The sequence below is a fragment of the Eleginops maclovinus genome, chromosome 20 (genome assembly GCF_036324505.1).
Source record: "Eleginops maclovinus isolate JMC-PN-2008 ecotype Puerto Natales chromosome 20, JC_Emac_rtc_rv5, whole genome shotgun sequence".
Classification (NCBI taxonomy): Eukaryota; Metazoa; Chordata; class Actinopteri; order Perciformes; family Eleginopidae; genus Eleginops; species Eleginops maclovinus.
The window spans coordinates 12,003,326-12,023,150 of NC_086368.1; the positions used below are offsets into that span (position 1 = coordinate 12,003,326).

Genomic DNA, 19,825 nt, shown 5'->3' on the forward strand with positions numbered 1-19,825 from the left:
TCATGCTGAAGTTGATGTCTTTGCTGCTGTTTCTCTGCGTGGCTGATTTATGAATTATGAAACTGGTAATGCTGTTGGCTGCTGTGTTGTTACCCTGCAGGTGTGTGAGCAGCATTGTTTTTTCTTGAATGCTACTTTTATATACCTCTGGGCCAACATTGTGGCTAGGGTTGCAGTTTTTGTTGTTGTTTGGCGCAGTCACTTACAATGCTTTTTAGGTCTTTAGTTGAGCATGATATTGTGTATTGGCTCAAGAAAGCCTAACATAATGTTTATTCTTACTAAATCCTCATGGGATGATAAACTCATCTCATCTACAACACTCACTCTTATCCATGTATTGTTTTCTGTTCATTCTCTTTGTGTATGAGACTTCATAAACTGACTTTTTATGCTCATGGCCTCATGCCATTCATTCTTTTTTGCAAGTTTATAATGCACATCCTGTCTTAACCTGCTGCTGCTGCTGCTGCACATCAGGGTTAGGTTGAAGTTCACTAGATCACAGAGGCACAGTGCAGCAGGTGCTTGTGGCTAAATTAAATAAACTTCACATAATGGCAGGTGGGATATCTGTTTGTGGAAATATTTGTCTCTGCTCTCCTGGTCTATGGTTGTGGTGTAAAGCAGCGTCAAGATGCCAAATATCAGCTCTTTCAAACTATGGGATTGCCCTTGAGCAAGGCACCGGACACCTCCAATCCCCCCTCCCCATTGCTCCCCGGGCGCTGCCCAATAGCTGCCCACTGCTCCTAGTACTAGGATGGGTTAAATGCAGAGGACCAATTTCACTGTGTGTGCTCTGCTGTGTGCATGTATGTGACTAATAAAGAGGGTTTCATCCTCCGATTCTATCTTCTATCTATCTATGTTTGAACATGATTTTCTGAACGTGTGTTTGCTGAATGAATTCAAGAATTACGCATTTCCTATTAATGAAATATTTGTGTCAGTAGGGCTGCACAATGTCTTGTTTTTTTAAGGCGGAGGTGTGGTCAAAAAGGCAGAACTGAGCAGTACACTTTAATGTCTGTTTAATTATTGCAAGTCATCTCATTGCTGCAACATTCAACAATGTTATCGCATATTTTCATAATATCCTATATCCCTATTCAATAGCTGTGTGATACCCTGAAGTGAAAAACAGACACTGAACCCCAATATGCTCATTTATTGTATTTCACTGGGGACTAAAGTGTCAACTTGATGCCTAGACTGTAATGGTCTTGGGTATTGCTGTGAAAAAGATCATTTACATTGTATAGTCCTTAGTTTATGGGAGTCTTTTCCATTTTCTAAGCTATCGAAACATACTGTATGTGAGATTTATAGCTGGATTCTCCATGTTACAAATGGTAATGATGTCACTTTGGTGAGGATAATAAATCCACTATACGTTTAGCAGCTATAGACAGGTCTATTCCCTGTCCACAAGGAGCTCTTAATTACTGCTGATAGGGTCAGAAGGGGCATCCTCTCTTCCAAGAAAAACAGTGAAACTATGCACAGATTTTCAACACTTTCCCTAAATAATCTAGAGACCAACAATTTCCCAATATATACATATCAGCATGTTTCCCATCTTGCTGTACATCATAGATATTAATCATATGATTAGAGACAGTATAGTGTTTTGGACCAGTCAGACAAGTTCAAGGAGAATATTCAAATGTTTAGTATAAGACTGACTCAACTCTGAATATTTTTTGACTCCTTATGAATTGTAATGAGGGATTACAACATTTCTCTCTTCAGGTTTCCCTGAATGTGAAACCTCCGTGTGGACCACACGGTAAGTCTCTCCCTTGGGCCAATTTTAGCTCTGAAATGTTGTCAAATAGAGATGCCCATTTGATATCACTATGATGGCAAGGAATGCTTGCAATGCCTCTCCTGTTATTTTTACATAGTTCAACTGGATCACACATTGTGGGGAACACAGCAGTACAGATATTTTGTCAGATTTTGAACACCGGTGAAGCATTATTAATCTACTCTCAGTATGTACAGTTTATGTAATTGCTTGACATTTCTTTTTAATAGTAAGTCCCCTGATTTTAAATTGTCCAATATTGCCCCTTTTTGTAACCAGTCCCTTTCGTTTCTGGTAAAACATTGACTTGACTGAACTGGTAAACACCAACATGGTTGGTTGAATTATCTTTGTCCTCTCCCTGCCATAACTGAATCAGGGCTAAAACACAAGGGACCCTGTAAGCTGTAAGAGAACGGAAGACCTCTAATAGGAGTTGCAGAGGGAGGATCAACAAGGTTTAATATAGAGCCAGTAAGGTATTTTGGGACCTGCATTTCAAAGGTGAAAATACCTCCCTAGACACTATTACAATCTAGGACACCATTGCTCCAAATGTTGATTTTAAAAAAAAAAACCTGGATGTAAAATTCAGGCTGAGATTGAACGTCAAACATTCATTGGATCAGTAAAATATACACATATTAATTTTGGGTGAAATGTAATTAAAAAAACATCTGAATTCTTAAATCCATTGCCGCCATGAATACACGACTCAAAATTTTAAATGTTTTAATGTTTATTAATCAATCAATTGTTTGCTTTTAAAATGTCATACAACTTTGAAAAATGTCCATCCAAGTTTTTCATATTTTGTTAAAGTCTAGTTTCTGATGTCTTTTCAGTATAAAACCCAAAATTATTTAGTTGAATACAAACAGCAAAATAGGAAATCTATTTGAGAGACTGAAAGGGCCATTTAAAAATAACTCTAATGATGAATCATTTATCAAAATGATTGGTGATGGGGAATTTTTGTACTTTATTTAGGCAGTTCTACATCCAAATCTATAAACGGATCAGTGGAGGCCGGGGTTTCCAATGTCTTTTTTAGGAATCAAATGTGATATTTCCAAACTGTGCTCTATCAGTCAGAAGAACTGGGGAATAGAAATATGAACTTTTGAGGTCGGCCCCCACTGTATGTGAACAGCTCTCACCTTTCTAATCTTCAAGAAAAACACAGCCAACATGCTCTTCATTTACATTCATAACAGACTCCTTTGTTTGCAATTAACTTTTGACTTGTGAACGTTTGACACAGTGTGTCATTTGGCCTTGTTCAAAGCACTTAGCTTTGGCTCCCCTCCTCATTACGTGGACTTGAAAAAATCTGTTGACTCTCAGCATCCACCGCTTGTTGTCAGATTCATTTAGATCTATAAACCCCTGTGAGGGTTGTGTCTCCAATGGCCTAGCATGATGTCTGGCTGCGTTACCAGATGTTGAAAAGTCCAATTCAGGGTCTGCCGCTTCCTCAGCTCTTTCTGCAACTTCTTGGCCCGCTTTTACAAAATACTTCACTTCTCACAAACTAGCCTGAGCCAGTGAATGTGTTCACAAAGGACTGAAGGCACAGTTGCATAAGATTGCATTGTGAACGTTTTCTGTCACAACAAAAGTGGTTGACAGAAGACACATGCTTTGCTTGCAACTGCAATGAAGACCAACTGATGATGACAAAAGCTGAATTGGTTTGAAACAAGACTTCGTAAAGATTTAAGCATAAACAGAAACCTTGTGTTTTCATAGGATGCTTTATAATTAGGATCTTCAGCTTTACAGTATATATCTTGCCGTTCAGTTTTATTAAGGATCTATGAAAATTTAGCAGCATATAATTGAACTTTAAATGTACTTTGTAATGCCTTCCAATTTGAGGGCATAACATTATTAGCAGCACAAACAGCTGAAGTGTCTGTTGAAGATGGTAATCACAGTGATGCTAATTAAAAACAAGCTCTATACCACCATAAGTAACTGACATCATGAATAAGTTCATCATCTATAAATCTATGACCTGTGTGTCACCATAAGTGATCCATTTCTTTAAAAGCTGTCTTGAACTTAGGACAGCATCAACACAGAATGTAAGGAGGTTATGTTTAAACGGAAACAAAATAAAGAAACTGCATCCGATAAAGCATTAAAGGAAGATGCACAAAACAAGTACGACCAAGAGAAACTTTAAGTAGGTACACTATTGGATATAGAGGACTGAAGGTATGCCAGCTGCATGCATGTTGTTTAAGGTACATTATATAAGATCCAGGAGGGGCAGTTTCTAAATAATTAATCCATGAGACTGAAGACTAACAAGTCACAAAATCAATACACAGCAGTTTGTGTGGAAGTGCATTTCACAACTTTGGGTCATCAAGACAAATTTGTTCTCTGATGATTATCAGGTAAACGGATGGATTTCGGGTTTAATCAAATGAGCATCTTCTGCACTACAGTATATGACCTACTGTATATAGGGCTTTGTGTTGCAGTAATGTCTTAACATCTGCCTGAACACTGCACCTGGGCAATTGATTGAAGCTGTGGGTTTAGCACTGGAACAAAACATGGAAACAGAGACAAAGAACCAGAGGTAGAAATAATAAAGTTCACATTAAGGCAAAACAGCCAGAATGTGTTCGACCATTTGTGAAAACAGTCCATATGAAGCTTAATTTTTCCTGTTTAATGACTCCTTTTTCTCCCCAAAATGTGCTAAATGCAGTTCTGCAGCAACTATACAGCCACTTTAACTTGTCTCTTGTTTGCGTCTCCTTTCTGTTCACAGTGTGATTGTATGATCTTATTCGTTCAGGAACTTTTTCACCAGAGCCCTCTGACTTACATAAGTTTGTTGCACTCATTAGCAGCAACTGTCTTTTGTATTTTAAATGATTTGTAGCAGTACCATTCCAATATCATTTAAATGATACAAAGTCAGTGTTTTTACAATATCTTAAAACATTTTCCCGTCTTTCGTTATGTATCTTTTTCTCTTCAGGCGAAATAGTTGTTGTTATAATCAGTCAAATTTACATACATTTTACACATTGTAAAACAAGCAGAGAGCATTGTTCTGCTTTAAACTAGGGTGAATTTACAACAGAATAATATGATGTTCAGCCATTTTGTATCAAAGATTCAAAGTTTGTCTTAAAAAAGCTCAACAAATTCTCAGAAACACTATTAAAGCAGTAGACAATCAGTAACTGGGCCTAATTTCCAGTTTAGCGGCAAGGTCTGTGAAGTCTCTGCTTCAGGGAGTGTCAGAAGATCAAAAGCAGGAGTTATTACAGTTAGGAAATCCCAATTATATATCCTATAATAAAATGCAGTCTTTAGCGCAGGTTATTGAGTCAGTGGTGACTTGTGATTGGCCAAGCCTACTCATTAGGTTATGTCCAGCCAATCGGGTCGCTTGTGGGGCTTGCAGGTGTGAACGTCAACCAAGTCCTCGCAGTCTTGGCACTCCACAGCGCAGCACCACTTGAACTTACACTCGCACTTGGTGACACGTTTGACTCGCATGGTGTCGTAGCCCCGCCCACAGCACATGACCTCACAGCCGTCTGTGCCTCTCGAGGACTTGTTGCACACTCTGCCTGCGGTGCCCAAGGAGCCTGTAAGAAAATGCATATACTTTTTAAATGCTTGCATAATAGAACCATACATTTGGTTCAAAACCATGTTGTTCACTATAGTATATTCCACTTACTAGCCAACTATACATTGTAAAAACCTTTTTGGGGCTGAAATTGTTATTTTATTTTTTACTTTTTCATATACATTTGAAAATAAGTACATTTATTAAAAAACAAGACATTCTTGTTTAGCTGCTTAATGACTATGCTGTGTGCAGTTCCTACTACAGTTTGATTATGTGAGCTTTTACTGAAAACTGATTCATGGCACTGCCATAATAAGCTTGGAATTAAGGTTTGTTATATTTGTGGTTATCCTATATACAATTTTATATAATGGTTACAATATTTATAGGGGTATTGTAGTCATGAATTGAATTACGTTTCCAAAGCAGTCACATCACGAGACAACACTTGATCAAACCGTGAAACTTCTTAAATCTAAAAAATAACACTTTCAAGTGTTACAGGTATTGTGGTTAAAATGTACAAATAAATACCAGCCTGAATTCAGTAAGTGCAATATTAAAATCACACAAATTTGTATTTTATTTGAATATTTGCCCATCTTTCAGTTAAAAGACCAAACAATTAATCAACTATTGTATAAAATATTCTGCAGATTCATCGATAACAAACATAATCTTTAGTTTCAATTCCAATTTGAGCCAATGATGCGAATGTGTGCAGCTTTAAAGGCATCAGAAACCTCTCGTTGAAGTGTAAACGATATGTATCTTTTCTATTGCACATACAGTAACTCTATAGTCGCTCTTCTTCTTCTTCTCTTTCAGTCGTCATCATCAGATCAACTTAATTCAGTTGTGGTGATGACATATTGGGGCTGTCCAGAGTTGCTAATGTTGGCAGTTGACCATCTCTCAACCTTCTGAAACTATTTTTCCAAAACATAACATTACTATTCCCACACTGTTCTTTAGGGTATTGGCTTACAGACACGCTGACAGAATAGTCTCAGAGACAAACACAAAGGTGTCCATGTACTCAGGTGTGAAATGTAAGCCTAAGATCAGATGCCACATCTAATAACAGAGCATCCCTGAAGTAAAGGAAAAAAGATAAGAGGAGATATTCCCCTCAGGCTCAGGGGAGTGGAGCCTAATACTGAAGGAAGGATTTGAAAAATAAGCCTGCATGTATCCTAAGGCTATGAATTCCTATACAATGGAGATTAGTAAGAAGGAGGGTCATAAGCTTCTTTTTAGATCACCTTTTAACAAGGAAAGAGGGCCTTTCCTTTGAGTGGACACACCTACATTACTCCTTAGTTGTCAAGCTGCAACCAGGCTAACAGCAGGGAGGAGCGGGAGAATCTGGAAGTACAATCATATGCACTACGCTCTCTTACCTAACCTATTAACAGTGAGCTAGTGAACTCCTTCACGCTCTATTGAAAGGGAGTGGAGGAGAGAGACAGAGCTTAACAAGGTAAAGCAAACTCTGGGAATTAAGGAAATGTTAAAGGTCAAATCATTGAACGTTAAGCTGAGAAGGAATGCAAACCTTCAGTAGGTTTTTAAGAAGATTTTCAGGAACAACCACCGGTTTGACTTGTCTCATAACAAAACATTTAATTGTCTTTTGAATTATGTGTACAATGCTTTGCTGATATGATACCTCAATAAAAAAAGAAAACAAGTATGGCTTAATTTAGAAATACTGTAGTCCTCACACTAGGAATCTCACCATCATCTACTGTATGTGTTTTGGCCCAATCAAAGTCTAAGTACTTTTTAATATTGGGTAATTGTTGATTTAAAAAAAAGTCCAATTCGATATTGTCTTTGCTTTAGCTGATACCGATTCATTTAAATATGCCAGGATCCACCTTAGGTATGATCATTGGGATGGACTTTGGTGATATTGGCTTATTGCACATTCGTTTTGGCATGCATATACTGCATTTGCAGATAAGGGAAGAAATCAATCATTTTAGAAATGGTGAAATGATAAGTTTTTCCTCCAGAGAGCACTGACAAGTTTTATTTTTATTTTACTTGGATTTGTAAACTTGTTAAAAACTTAAGCATGGCTAAAAATGAAGATGTACAGGGGAAGATGTTTCTGTGTGTGATTTAAAGGTCTCCTATTATGCTATACTTGAACAATATCTATACAAAACATGTCTGTAAATAGTTTTGCTCAAAATAACAAACAAATCTCCCATTGTAGCATACCTCATCCCCCTCTATTTCAGCCCTGTTCCTGAAGTGCTGATTCTGTGACTGTCGCTTTAAATTTGAGCTGATCTGAAGCTGGCCACGCCCCTTTGCAGGTCATGCAGCCTTCTCTCCTCTGTGAACGTTTTCTACCGGGAGAAGATACTCAGCTAAACGCTGCCGTGATTAAACGCCATATTATGTTCCAAAGCACATCAAGCATTATTTCTGAAACACTTATTTTCTCAGTGTTTACCACTAAAGCAGTGACATTATCTGTATTCTACACTGCCTGGCCAAAAAAAAGGTCACACACTCTAATATTTTGTTGGACCGCCTTTAGCTTTGACTATGGCACGCATTCGCTGTGGCATCGTTTCCACAAGCTTCTGCAATGTCACAACATTTATTTCTGTCCAGAGTTGCATTAATTTTTCGCCAAGATCTTGTATTGATGACGGGAGATTCTGCGCAAAGTCTTCTCCAGCACATCCCAAAGATTCTCAATCGGGTTCAGGTCTGGACTCTGTGGTGGCCAATCCATGTGTGAAAATGATGTCTCATGCTCCCTGAACCACTCTTTCACAATCTGAGCACGATGGATCCTGGTATTGTCATCTTGGAACATGCCTGTGCCATCAGGGAAGAAGAAATCCATTGATGGAATAACCTGGTCATTCAGTATATTCAGGTAGTAAGCTGACCTCATTCTTTGGGCACCGAACGTTGCTGAATCATAGCACTGCCCCCACAGACTTGTACAGTAGGCACTAAGCATTATGGATGCATAACTTCAGCCGCCTCTCTTCTTACCCTGATGCGCCCATCACTCTGGAACAGGGTAAATCTGGACTCATCAGACCACATGACCTTCTTCCATTGCTCCAGAGTCAAATCTGTATGCTCCCTAGCAAATTGGAGCTGTTTTTTCCGGTTAGCCTCACTGACAAGTGGTTTTCTTATGGCTACACAGCTATGTAGTCCCAATGCCTTGAGTTTCCTTTGTATTGTGCGTGTGGAAATGCTCTTACTTTCACTATTAAACATAGCCGTGAGTTATACTGTTGTTTTTCTACGATTTGCTTTCACCAAACGCTTAAGTGATCACTGATCACGATCATTCAAGATTTTTTTCCGACCACTGTCCTTCCTCGAAGATGATGTTTCCACACTGTCCTTCCAGTTTTTAATAATGCGTTGGACAGTTCTTGACCCGATTTTAGCAGTTTCAGCAATCTCCTTAGATGTTTTCTCTGCTTGATGCATGCCAGTAATTTGACCCTTCTGAAACAGATTAACATCTTTTCCACAACCACAGGATATGTCTTTCGACATGACTGTTTAACAAATGAGAAGCTACTCACTGCATCAGTTAGGGTTCAATAACTTGTTGCCAGCTGAAACATAATCACCCATGCAGTTATTATCCAATGGGAGGCTCTTACCTATTTGCTTAGTTAATTCCAGGTGGTGACCTTTTTTTTGGATGGGCAGTGTATATACAACAACGCTAAGTCCCTCCTGCAGACATCCTGCTGAACACACAGACACACAAAGGTGCTGTGGAGGGGATTCAGCTCACCGACTGTATATTGCGGACGATAGGTTGGGACGTGTCACGTCGGCGGGACGTTGCCAGGAGTTCAATGAAAAGCCAGCCCACATTTCGGTTATGATGTCATAACCAAAGCAAATCTGGATCAGCTCGTTTGTATCCCCGTTTTTAGAGATGTGGGTAAGGAGGAAAACAGAGAGGGTTGTATTTTCTGACACTTTGTGAGTCTCCTTACACACCGGGGACATATATTGATGTATAAAAGACAGCAAAAAATGCATTTTGCATAATAGGGTACCTTTAAGTAAACTGACTCTTTAAATGTAATCTTTATTTTAAAGAGCACTGAGCTCTAAATGTACTGTGTCTATATATACATTTACAGACTACATTTCATATCACTGCCTTTTTGTGCCTCTTTATTTGTGTGCATGAAGCATCAAAACATATTACACTTTGTTTAGAGCTCCTTATTATAGTCCCCCTTTGACATAAACAATCATAGTTTTTCAACCTACTTCTTCATTCTGTCACTCATTCACTCACCTGCAGAGCGGTCCGTGAGACAGTAATCTGGTGAGTTCTCGACGTAAACCAACTCATTCTTGGTGCTTCCCTTGAAGTCTTTGTCAGCTACCATAAAGCCCGTCCCGTCCTGGTTCATGGTCACCTCGATGGCTGTGTTGTATTTCTTGCGGAGGTAGTCCCCGGTTCGCCTGAAGTCAGACATGGCGAGCCAGCAGGTCCTCAGAGAACAGGAGCCACTGACCCCGTGACACTTGCACTCCAGCTTCATAAACCGCTTCACTGCCTAGAGCAGGGGTCAGAGGTGACAGGGTGTTAATCCTAAAATGCTGTCGGTGGCATAATGTAGCTGCGATCAGACCTGTATCACTTTGACTGAAGTTTACTTTAAGTTATATTCCTGTTGAAATGACCGGTCTTGTCTGTGTTGAAACTAACACTGATACAAGTATATTCACTCTTTATGCTGATGGGATATTTGATCTTACTTTGATGCCTATGCCAGGAGTGTTTCCAGTACAAAAACCCAATTGAATATTATACTCTTGTTCTACCAAACTTTAAGATTACACTCCAAATCTTTGTTGGACTACATCAATTAAATATTACCTAATGGAGTACCGTTATATACAGTTTACATGTTTTTTTTACATTGAAATGTCATGATTCTAATATTCTATGAAATAGGGAATTTACTAGAAATTAGTTTAAGATTGACTGATCATTTCAGCTAGAAGATCCAATCAAAATATAATCAGCAACAGTTTTAATAAACATTACAAGCAAAACTACATTAAATCTGTTCTCTAGCATCTGCAATACGGATAAAGGCTTATTGGACAATTAAGACAACGATAAATCAATGAAGTAATAAATTAATGGCAGTAATTGACATAATATATAAAATCACCGGTTGGGAAAGCCTATCTTTTCCTTTATATAGTAAAATAAATGTCTAACAAATAAATGTGTTTATCATATTAATGCAAAACTCAAGAACATACTACATTTCATATGTACAGTAAACTCTCTAAAACTTGGTGACTCTTGAAAAAGCTAGTAAAAAACTACACCATTGAACATGGAAAAGTTTGATTTGCAAGACTGATTACTGTACAATGGTTCGATCAACTTCAGTATTAAAGGGATGTCTAATGGGATACTTGATAGAAACCGTTTAGACCACTGACAACCATAATTGATAGTGTCCATCCAATATGAGGAGATTAAGATATGGGCAAATGTTCTCGTCTCTCATAGTCACTTATCGTCAAACACATGTTTAAAGTATAGAAATACGTCTTTAAACTGCAAAAGAGCACCAAAGCTCAGGTATCTACATTAAAGCTGCTGCTCACCATACGACCGCACCGGTTGTTGTGCAGGTTCATCAGTGCGCGAGCGTCTTTCACCATCCTCTCTCGAGCGTCTACGAAAGCCTTGGCAAATTTGATACCGTAGTTGATGTTGTCGCTGCATCCACCCCAGTCAAAATTGCCCCTGTCGTCACTGTCTTGCCCCCGCTTGTGGCCATCGCAGTTGCAGATCTTTAGCTCTCCCTGGCTGCAGGCCCTGGTAATAGCGTAGACCACTCCGGCCGAAGAGATTGCGTACACGAACGCTGCCTCACGGCTGCCTGGGTGCGCAGAAAAGAGAGGTTTTGCAATTAAAAGCTTTTGAAAATAGTTTAATATGTTTAATGGAAGATTGTTTGCAGATTTTTGTAATGCCACTCTCTATTTCATGTTTGATCAAAACTTCTCGGAAAAGCCATGACTGGTTTCGTTTCTCCTTCTTCTTAGTTAAACTATTGTTTCTCTGCCCAGGTTCATGGTGTTACTGATGAGTAAAGCAGTCTCCTTCTAATATATTCCAGACAGCAGGAGCTCAGAAATCAGTCCATTTATGGTGGATGGACCAGCAGCATGTCAGCTATTACATCACAGTCCAGTCGACTCTCCTTTCACCTTTTATTTTGCACAGATGGCATCTTTCTCAGTCACTGGGCTGTGTTTTCATTTCAGACAAGAGGATATTTTTGGGGGTTATTTGGTCTGGCTTTCCCACCCACCTCCTGCTCTCATTCCTACTCACGCAATGAAGCAGAACACAGGCGATGTGTCAGGGAGTAAAGCTTTGTCTGGCTGCCAGAAACATCTACCCAAATATTTACATCTCCTATTACTGTTTATACATCCCCAGTGTGGATCTCTCGATCTGCTACTTGTTTTTCGGAAAACGTTCACTTTCCCAATCTTCCCTCATTCCAGAGAAGGTAAAACACGCACAGCAATTTCTCTTTCTGTTTGTATTCCAGGAAAAAGTTGAATTAATAAGATACCTATTAATTCTCTGCTTATCTTGTAACAGCGGAGACATTTACGAGGATGATTAAGTGGAGTGTCACTGACATAAACAACCACTGTCACGCAAGTACAAAGAACCACAAAGATAGAAATCCCATTCACAGACTCACTTCGCAGCATCACTCTGCCAAACACCGTGTGGTCTCGGTCTAGTGTGGTGCAGTTCCAGCGGTGGTTCCTGAACTGGTGCTGGCACTCTTTGATCCACTCTTTGGCTCCCTCTCCGATGGACTGCATCAGGTCCGGGTGCCGTTGGCAGAGCTGCCGCTGCTTGTTCACCAGGCCAGGAATGTTGTCACAGATCACACGAGCACCCAGCGCTCCGATGTACCTACAGACACATAATAGTTTATGGTGAGTTAAAGGGATAGGATTAGTGTCACATTAACCAGTACTAAATGGTAAAGTGTATTATATTCTGGCCAGTTCATTAAGACAAATTATCTCTTCAGTGTTTCCTCAGATGGGTCTTATGAGATATATTACCCTTGCTGCCAATAGATAGTCTTGATAAGCTTCTTTTTTAACGCGGTATATGTTAAGGTGGAACATTAACAAGTAAATGCAGATATAGTCTTCCTCATTTTAAATAGCTGAATAAATGTTATATACTTTAATATCTGATTTAATGTAAGTGTTACAGATGGCGATGATGGTATTACAGCCATCTTTCACCGGTTTGTTGACTTTTCAGTAGTTCTTTAGACCATTTGAATCTGTTAGACATTCCTGATATCTACAGCTTCCTGGTTGGGACTAGTTGCACTAAAACAGAGGTGTCCCCTTTCTCCACGTAGAAGCGGCAACCTGATTTTTTAATTTTGTTTTTTGTAGTTATAAAACAAAATACAATGTGTTGGGGAGATCCAGCATTGGCGGTAGGTTGATTTAGGTGTTTCTTGGAAAGAGCTTGTAAATTGTTCCCAATCGTTACGCTAAGCTAGCTTAGCCTTCAGCTGTTTGTAGCTATACATTTAAGGTACATACAAGAGAGCCATATTAATCTTCTAATCAGACTCTCGGCAAGAAAGCGAATACATGTATTTCTCAAAATGTCAAAATCTTTCAATCGAGATTAGCATTAGCATTGAACTACTAACAGCATGCCTATTTTTTTTTACATCATTACCCCTCTGTCTACTTGAGACTCAGATATTCAAGACTGAAGAGATTATTAAATTCCTCACGTTCAGTGAAAACCTCTTTCCCTGTGACAGGCTTTAGCTTCCTGCTCTATTCAGACATAATCCCTTACTTTTGAAGCAACTCTTAAAGGTTGGATCACATGCTGGTGATACTTTGACACTGGGGGGGCCTCTTATCAACAGAACATGAGGACAGTCATCTACAGTGCAAGTGACCACTCAGGCTTTTCCCTCCCAACCACACAGATGAACCATATGGAGACGCCCCACCCCCTGAACCTCCCTCTCTAAGCCTGCACGCTCCACTCTCCATCCGGATATCATTATAGTCCTTAATCGCAGCCACATTTGTGTCGCCTGGCCACCGAGACAGAAACGGACGTAGCAGGCAGTTTCCACTCCTGTTATGGCTGTACCGGGCCCGTTCTCACTATGACTATCTGCCTGAGCAGTAAAGCAGAGCAGAAGCACTACTTGTGTTTATTGTGTGTTGTACACATCGGCTGTGCCAAAAGACCCCTGACTGTCTCCAAGAGGACACACACATAGAAGGGGAGAGGGAAGGGGGTCCTGTACAGCAAGACACATGGTTCTCATCTAAATGATCTCAATGGTTAAAAATACGACCTAACAATGAGAACCTGGACTAAATAAGTATTAATCAGACACAAAGCTTATTTTCTTTCAAAGTGTTTCCTGCTCTCTCTCTCTCTCTCTCTCTCTCTCTCTCTCTCTCTCTCTCTCTCTCTCTCTCTCTCTCTCTCTCTCTCTCTGGAATGTCCAAGAGTAGTAGTTTTTCTCATAATATATTTGCACAAGACAGAATTACACAATGGTAATAGGATAAAATAATGCTTTAGATCTCTTGGGAAATTACCGTCCCAAACTGTATTTACAAAGGGTGCATTTTGAATCTAAATCAGTCCATGAATCAGATGCTAATTGGTATGTGGTGCATGGCCATGATTCAGACATAAAGGAAGAACATGTAGAATTAGTACTGCTTCAATGTGGGTGGTTGGATATAAAGTACATATCAAATACAATTTTGAAAGTGTGTCCTGAGATATGAGAACAACTATTTCAGGTGGGTGGGATAAGGGGGGTGCCCCATCATGTTTTTTGTTTTTTTTCCTCCTCTCAGCATTTAAAACCTCAAGAGAAATCATCAAGGGGCATTTATTCATGCACCAGCGCCTGCACCTGCCACTTGCTCTGGGCAAGATTGATGGATAGGGGAGATTCCCCCTAATACCATTAATCTTCATAAACATACGACACACGTTGCTGCACTGAAGATTTCACTTTGCAATGATATTTAAAAGTAATAACATCAGCAACCAAAAATCCCTTGCAGATGAAAGCGTTGCATTTGATCCTTTTTATTGAACTACTTTTCGGTGGTGTGTTGGCAACAAAACCCAACAATCCTTTTCAAATGATTTACTTTTTTTTTTTTAAACTATGATTTGAAATACACAAGTTAGGTACAAACCGCTTCTTTTTTTCAATTGTCTTTATTTAATTTAACTGACACAAATAAATAAAGGATTAACGAGTACAAATTATGAATTTGGTTTAGGCATTTTGCATCAGGGTCTTTTAGCATCTATAATTTACGCTATTGGTTTAGCAAACTATTAGTTTTACATATTTTTATCAGATAAGTGTATGTAATCTAACACATCGTGGTTGTTATTAAACTCATCTCAGTATCAGCAATATAAACATTTGAAATCTCACTCACCACCACGATGAATCAACCCTCGGAGTGAATATGAGCAGCAGCAAAATAAATATGAAGTGTATTTTAGAGTGATGTTGGACTTTTTTCCCATGTCTGATCCTCATAGCCCTGTCTGATAAACTCCGAGATTTCGTCGGACCAAACATGTTTCTTCTTCATGTGTTGGCAAAAACTGCACAAGCAGGTGTGAAAGTCCTTGAAGATTGTTTGCCGTCCATCATCGGGGAAATGAAAAACCTTCACAAGAAGGAAACGCGTTTTATACTCCAGCAATTACTATTTAATAATGGCAAATATATTTTCTGTCAATACATCCATAATCTTCATTCGCGTCGGGAATTGTAAATAACAGAATAATCCTTCGTATCAGATGTCTCTAAAAGTCATAAATTCATGTTTTTGCCTGAGTCGTTGGGTACCGAATGTAATGCCCCAAAACTTCAGATTATAAATACAGAATCCGATGCTGTAAAACAGAAGCAAACTCCGTTAAAGTCGCTCAAAATGAGAAACAAGTCGATTGAAAGACCCGTTTTTGAGGATGTCACAGACATCGCTTGCACCTTCCCTCCTGTAGTCCAGAATGAAGATGCTCACCGAAACGCGCCTCGCTCCGCTCGGGTGCGTCAGCTGTCTGTGACCCGCTCCAACCCCCCCCCCCCCCCCCCCCCCACCCCCCTTTGTCTGAAAATTACAAATAGCGGTATGTAGACCAACAGACAGCAGTATGGGAGATGTGTATATTTAGTTTGATGGAAAATAATCCCTTACTGTAATGTCGAGGGTTAAAAAAAATCAATGCATCCGACTTGATGCCACTTTAGAACAACCATTAAAGCATAGCCCAATGATAGACCTATAGTATGTGCTAGCACACACCTATTATTATTTCATTAAGTTATGCAATATTTCCATATGGGGACTTGTAACGTGGGTTATCCCTTGGAATTGTGTACAGTTCAGTTAATTATATAAGTAGGCTGTGTTCTGCATCAACCTTTTTGTGTTCAGTATCATTAAGAAAAGTGTTGTTGTAAGTTGTGCAACTCAACCAAAATGCCTCCTGTGACATGCATGTAAGGTAAATAGTTTATTTGCAGATATTTTTATTAATAGTTTTGATTTACATTATGAAAACATGCACGGACCAAATAATTGTGTTTCCAATGAATAAGGTCATTCCTCGTGTACGTTTGGGTAATCAATGTAGAGGAGAAGGTTTTGCCATGGGAACCCGCAGCAATGAGGGGTCAAGCTTTCCTACTTTGACACATCATTAAACAGGAACTTGGTGTCTCCATAGAGATGGGTAATCCTTCCCAGGGGGCATTTTAGACATTGTTTCATATGCCTGCTGGTTCAGTGTAATGCAATGCCCTTGCAGATTTAAACGCATGAAAGGATCTGTACTGTTGTTTGGAATCTTCTTACTAGAGATGTCTAAGATTTGAACTGGTTCATGAAACACATTCAAGGCAGTGCGATACTTAAAATAGCAAATGTGCACAGAATTCAACCAGAGAATTCCATTTGTTTCATGAAATTTGACAGCACCCATCCTTAGACCCTTTTGTTTAGCAAAGAAAAACTGCAGAGGAAACTGGTAACACAGGGAAAATTTGACATGCGTTGGTCGTGACATCTTTGTATGTTTGAAATACGTATTGCAATTTTTACAAAAAGGGTATTTTAATTGCGCACAGACCCTATTGTATAATTCTTGAACAAGGCTTGCATTTGACATGTCTTCTAAACCACATTCCATCGATGCAATGAGCCCTTTGCAGGATGAAAAAATGTGTATCTAGGAAAACTTCAAGCAACTTCCAGGAACCACAAAACCTCCTTTCTAAAACAATGGCCTGGAAAGAGCACAAACACACAAGCGGAAAACATCTCAAAGATACCATTCACACAGAGGATTAAGACGTAAGAGTTTAGGCTGACTGTCAGAAGAGAAGCAAAGTCCAGATCCAAGATGTCTGGACTGAGGCACCAACAGAAATTGGAAGAGCCTTGAAAGCTGAGAATCACATACAGAAGATGTCAAAATTGAGACAACATAAGTACAGTATGTCCATGAAATGTCCTCCTTTTTATTATTGAGGGTTGTCAAGGAATGAGAAAATATTTTGGCCTTGAAATACATTTGTGTCCTACAGTATCCGGTGCTTAGGTCACTTTATTGGGGAGACCGCAGCACATACAGTAGAAGTGGCCTCCTACATTTGCATAGCGGTCTTTTGACATGGCTTACAGTACACAGCATGTGTTTTACTTCTTGGTTTTCCCAAGTTCAATGGGGCTCGATATAGTCCTTTTCTGAAAATGATTTATACGTTCTAAAATGATGCCTTCATGCCATACAACTGAGAGTAGGAGAGTAAATATCTCCCCCCTCCCTCCCCATCTCCAAGCACTTCAACCTCTCATGTAATGCCAGCGGAGTGCATGTTTGTAGTTCAGCTCACATCAACAGTCCCGATCCAGAAACAGGTTTGTCTCATCAAGCCAATGTGGAAACAAATGACCCACCTCAAGGACATCCCTGCGACTTCAGTGAGACACTTGGTGCTGTGGCCGTCCAGCAGGTAGAGGGAGACGCTGACAAGACACTATGTGCATACACTGTGTGTGTGTGTGCGTGTGTGTGTGTGTGTGTGTGTGTGTGTGTGTGTGTGTGTGTGTGTGTGTGTGTGTGTGTGTGTGTGTGTGTGTGTGTGTGTGTGTGTGTGTGAGGTCATTTAATCAGTGAAAATCCAGGGGTGTTAGTTAGAGACCTAATGTAAAGGTCATTAACAATGTAGCTGGCTAAAAATACCGAGGCACAGACAAAGAATGTAATAGTCATCTGTAGGATTGCCCAATCACACATTTTCTTACAAGGAATAGGATTTTTACTTGAAAAAAAAATGCACATACATCTGTATACTTTTCAATCAAGATATGCTTCATACCTGTGTCAATACTGTTACTGTACTTCTCCCTTTTTTATTCTACACACACACACACACACACACACACACACACACACACACACACACACACACACACACACACACACACACACACACACACACACACACACACACACACACACACACACACACATAGCCCAGCTGTTTGTCCTTCAGTTATATCATATCTGGATTTGGAGTGACACTCAGATCCTCATTACATGTGACCCTGTCTTTCTTTACCACAGGACAAGCTATGGATTTTACAGTGACAACTCTATAACAAACTGCTTTACAGGGAGCAGGTGATGGGAGCGATAACACTCGTCATCAGGCCCTCCCTCTCCTTCTGTCTCGCTTTGAGCCAGCTCCAGCTGTGGTCTTTAAGAGGCTCAGTGTGGGGGCCCGAGATCCTATTCTAGGCCCGTCTCATGGCCTGGGCTAATTTTGGATGGAAAAGAGGGGACAAGAGCGAGAAAAAAAGAGCTCAAGAGGATAAGAAAGAGATCGAACCACTACGAGGCACAGCGCAGTCGAGCGCTCACATGACAGTGATTATGGCATTGATGTGGGACCAGTGCAAAGACAGAAGGCGTCATTTATTCAGACAAGAAAATTGACGCGGTGACGGGCTCCAGTTTGCTTTTGTGCAAACATGTCTGAAATGAGAAGGTCGTAAATTTGTGGTTAAACTCATGACAGGCTATGTGCTCCCTCCTTGACCTCCATTTTGTCATCTCATTCTCACAACATGACACTGCAGCTATGACACCATGTGTCTTATTATGTGTCTGCTTTTGCGCACCACAGTCATAAAGTACAACACTTACCAGGTCTGCCCAGGAGGGACATGTGGCGGCTGCAGCAATCATTCTCATATTCAAGTTTATTTATACATATAGTGCTTTATCACAAGCATGCCTTATGCAAACTTACTGAGAAAATATCCAACAAATCCACATCTGAACAAATGGTAATAACATAGGAAATCTAAATGGTCCTTTCCAGGAAAAGGGGAAACCAGGATTGGCCAACTTTCTGAGGTCGGCCACTTACTGTAAAAAGATTTTTAATCCACTGTTCTGAGATTTATTTCATGGAACAAAGTTAATTATTACCTCTCGTCATGTGGAATCCTAACAGGAGGAGAGCCAAGTTTCAGTTTAGGTCAAAACTGTAGCTTGAATGAAAGTTTGAAAAAGCAACATTTTGAGGTCTTGCAGCCCTAAGCCTCTATCATCAACATATTTAATAAAGTCGGTGTTGGAATTGAAGCATCCATTTTCGAATGAGGCTTAAACACAACTCAAACAAAGACAAACAAGGAAACCAGAATGTGTACTGTACAAGCTCCCATTGACTATTAAGGTTTCTCCCAGCAATCACACAAGCGTTTCAAAATCCAGACTATTACGTCATCTGCTCAGTGTTGTGGCTTGTCTCCCAGCAGTAGAGTACAGTGAGCATCCACACTGGCAGTGACAGCAGTGAGGAGGTGGTCCCTCATAGCTCGTTGACCTGCGCTGTGTTTATGGTGGACGAGAAGGATGGGTCTCTGCTGGATAACCAGGCGTGCCTGTGCTGGATTTGGGATGCGGCCCTGCTGTCCTACACTGGAATGTTAATTAGGTGAGCCAGGATGGGAAGTGGTGACCCGTCCCGCCAACCGGCCAACCCCTTCCCCAACAACCAAGAGGGGATTAAGTGTGTCCGAAATCCCTGTCACTGTGTGCCCTGCATGTATGATATAGCATGATGTCAGGCCAACTTGACTGATTGATTGTCTGTGTGTGGATGAGAGGTCGACACTATATCAGGGACGTTATAGAACACAGAAAAGATATTTGTTGAGACAGACACGTATTTCTGTTTTTCTTTTATGGAATTTCCCAA

The 19,825-nt window shown here is 40.0% G+C and overlaps 1 protein-coding gene across 1 annotated transcript; it reads right to left on the reverse strand.

The window, feature by feature from the left end:
• Window positions 1-1,017: 1,017 nt before the first annotated feature.
• LOC134883198 (protein Wnt-2b-A-like) lies at window positions 1,018-15,544 on the reverse strand. Its single transcript, XM_063911459.1, has 5 exons — window positions 14,976-15,544; window positions 12,194-12,414; window positions 11,076-11,353; window positions 9,739-10,003; window positions 1,018-5,436 (listed from the first exon to the last, which is right to left on the reverse strand). The coding sequence occupies exons 1-5, from the start codon at window positions 15,119-15,121 to the stop codon at window positions 5,207-5,209; spliced, it is 1,140 nt and encodes a 379-aa protein (XP_063767529.1). The 5' UTR covers window positions 15,122-15,544; the 3' UTR covers window positions 1,018-5,206.
• Between the last annotated feature and the right edge of the window lie 4,281 nt (window positions 15,545-19,825).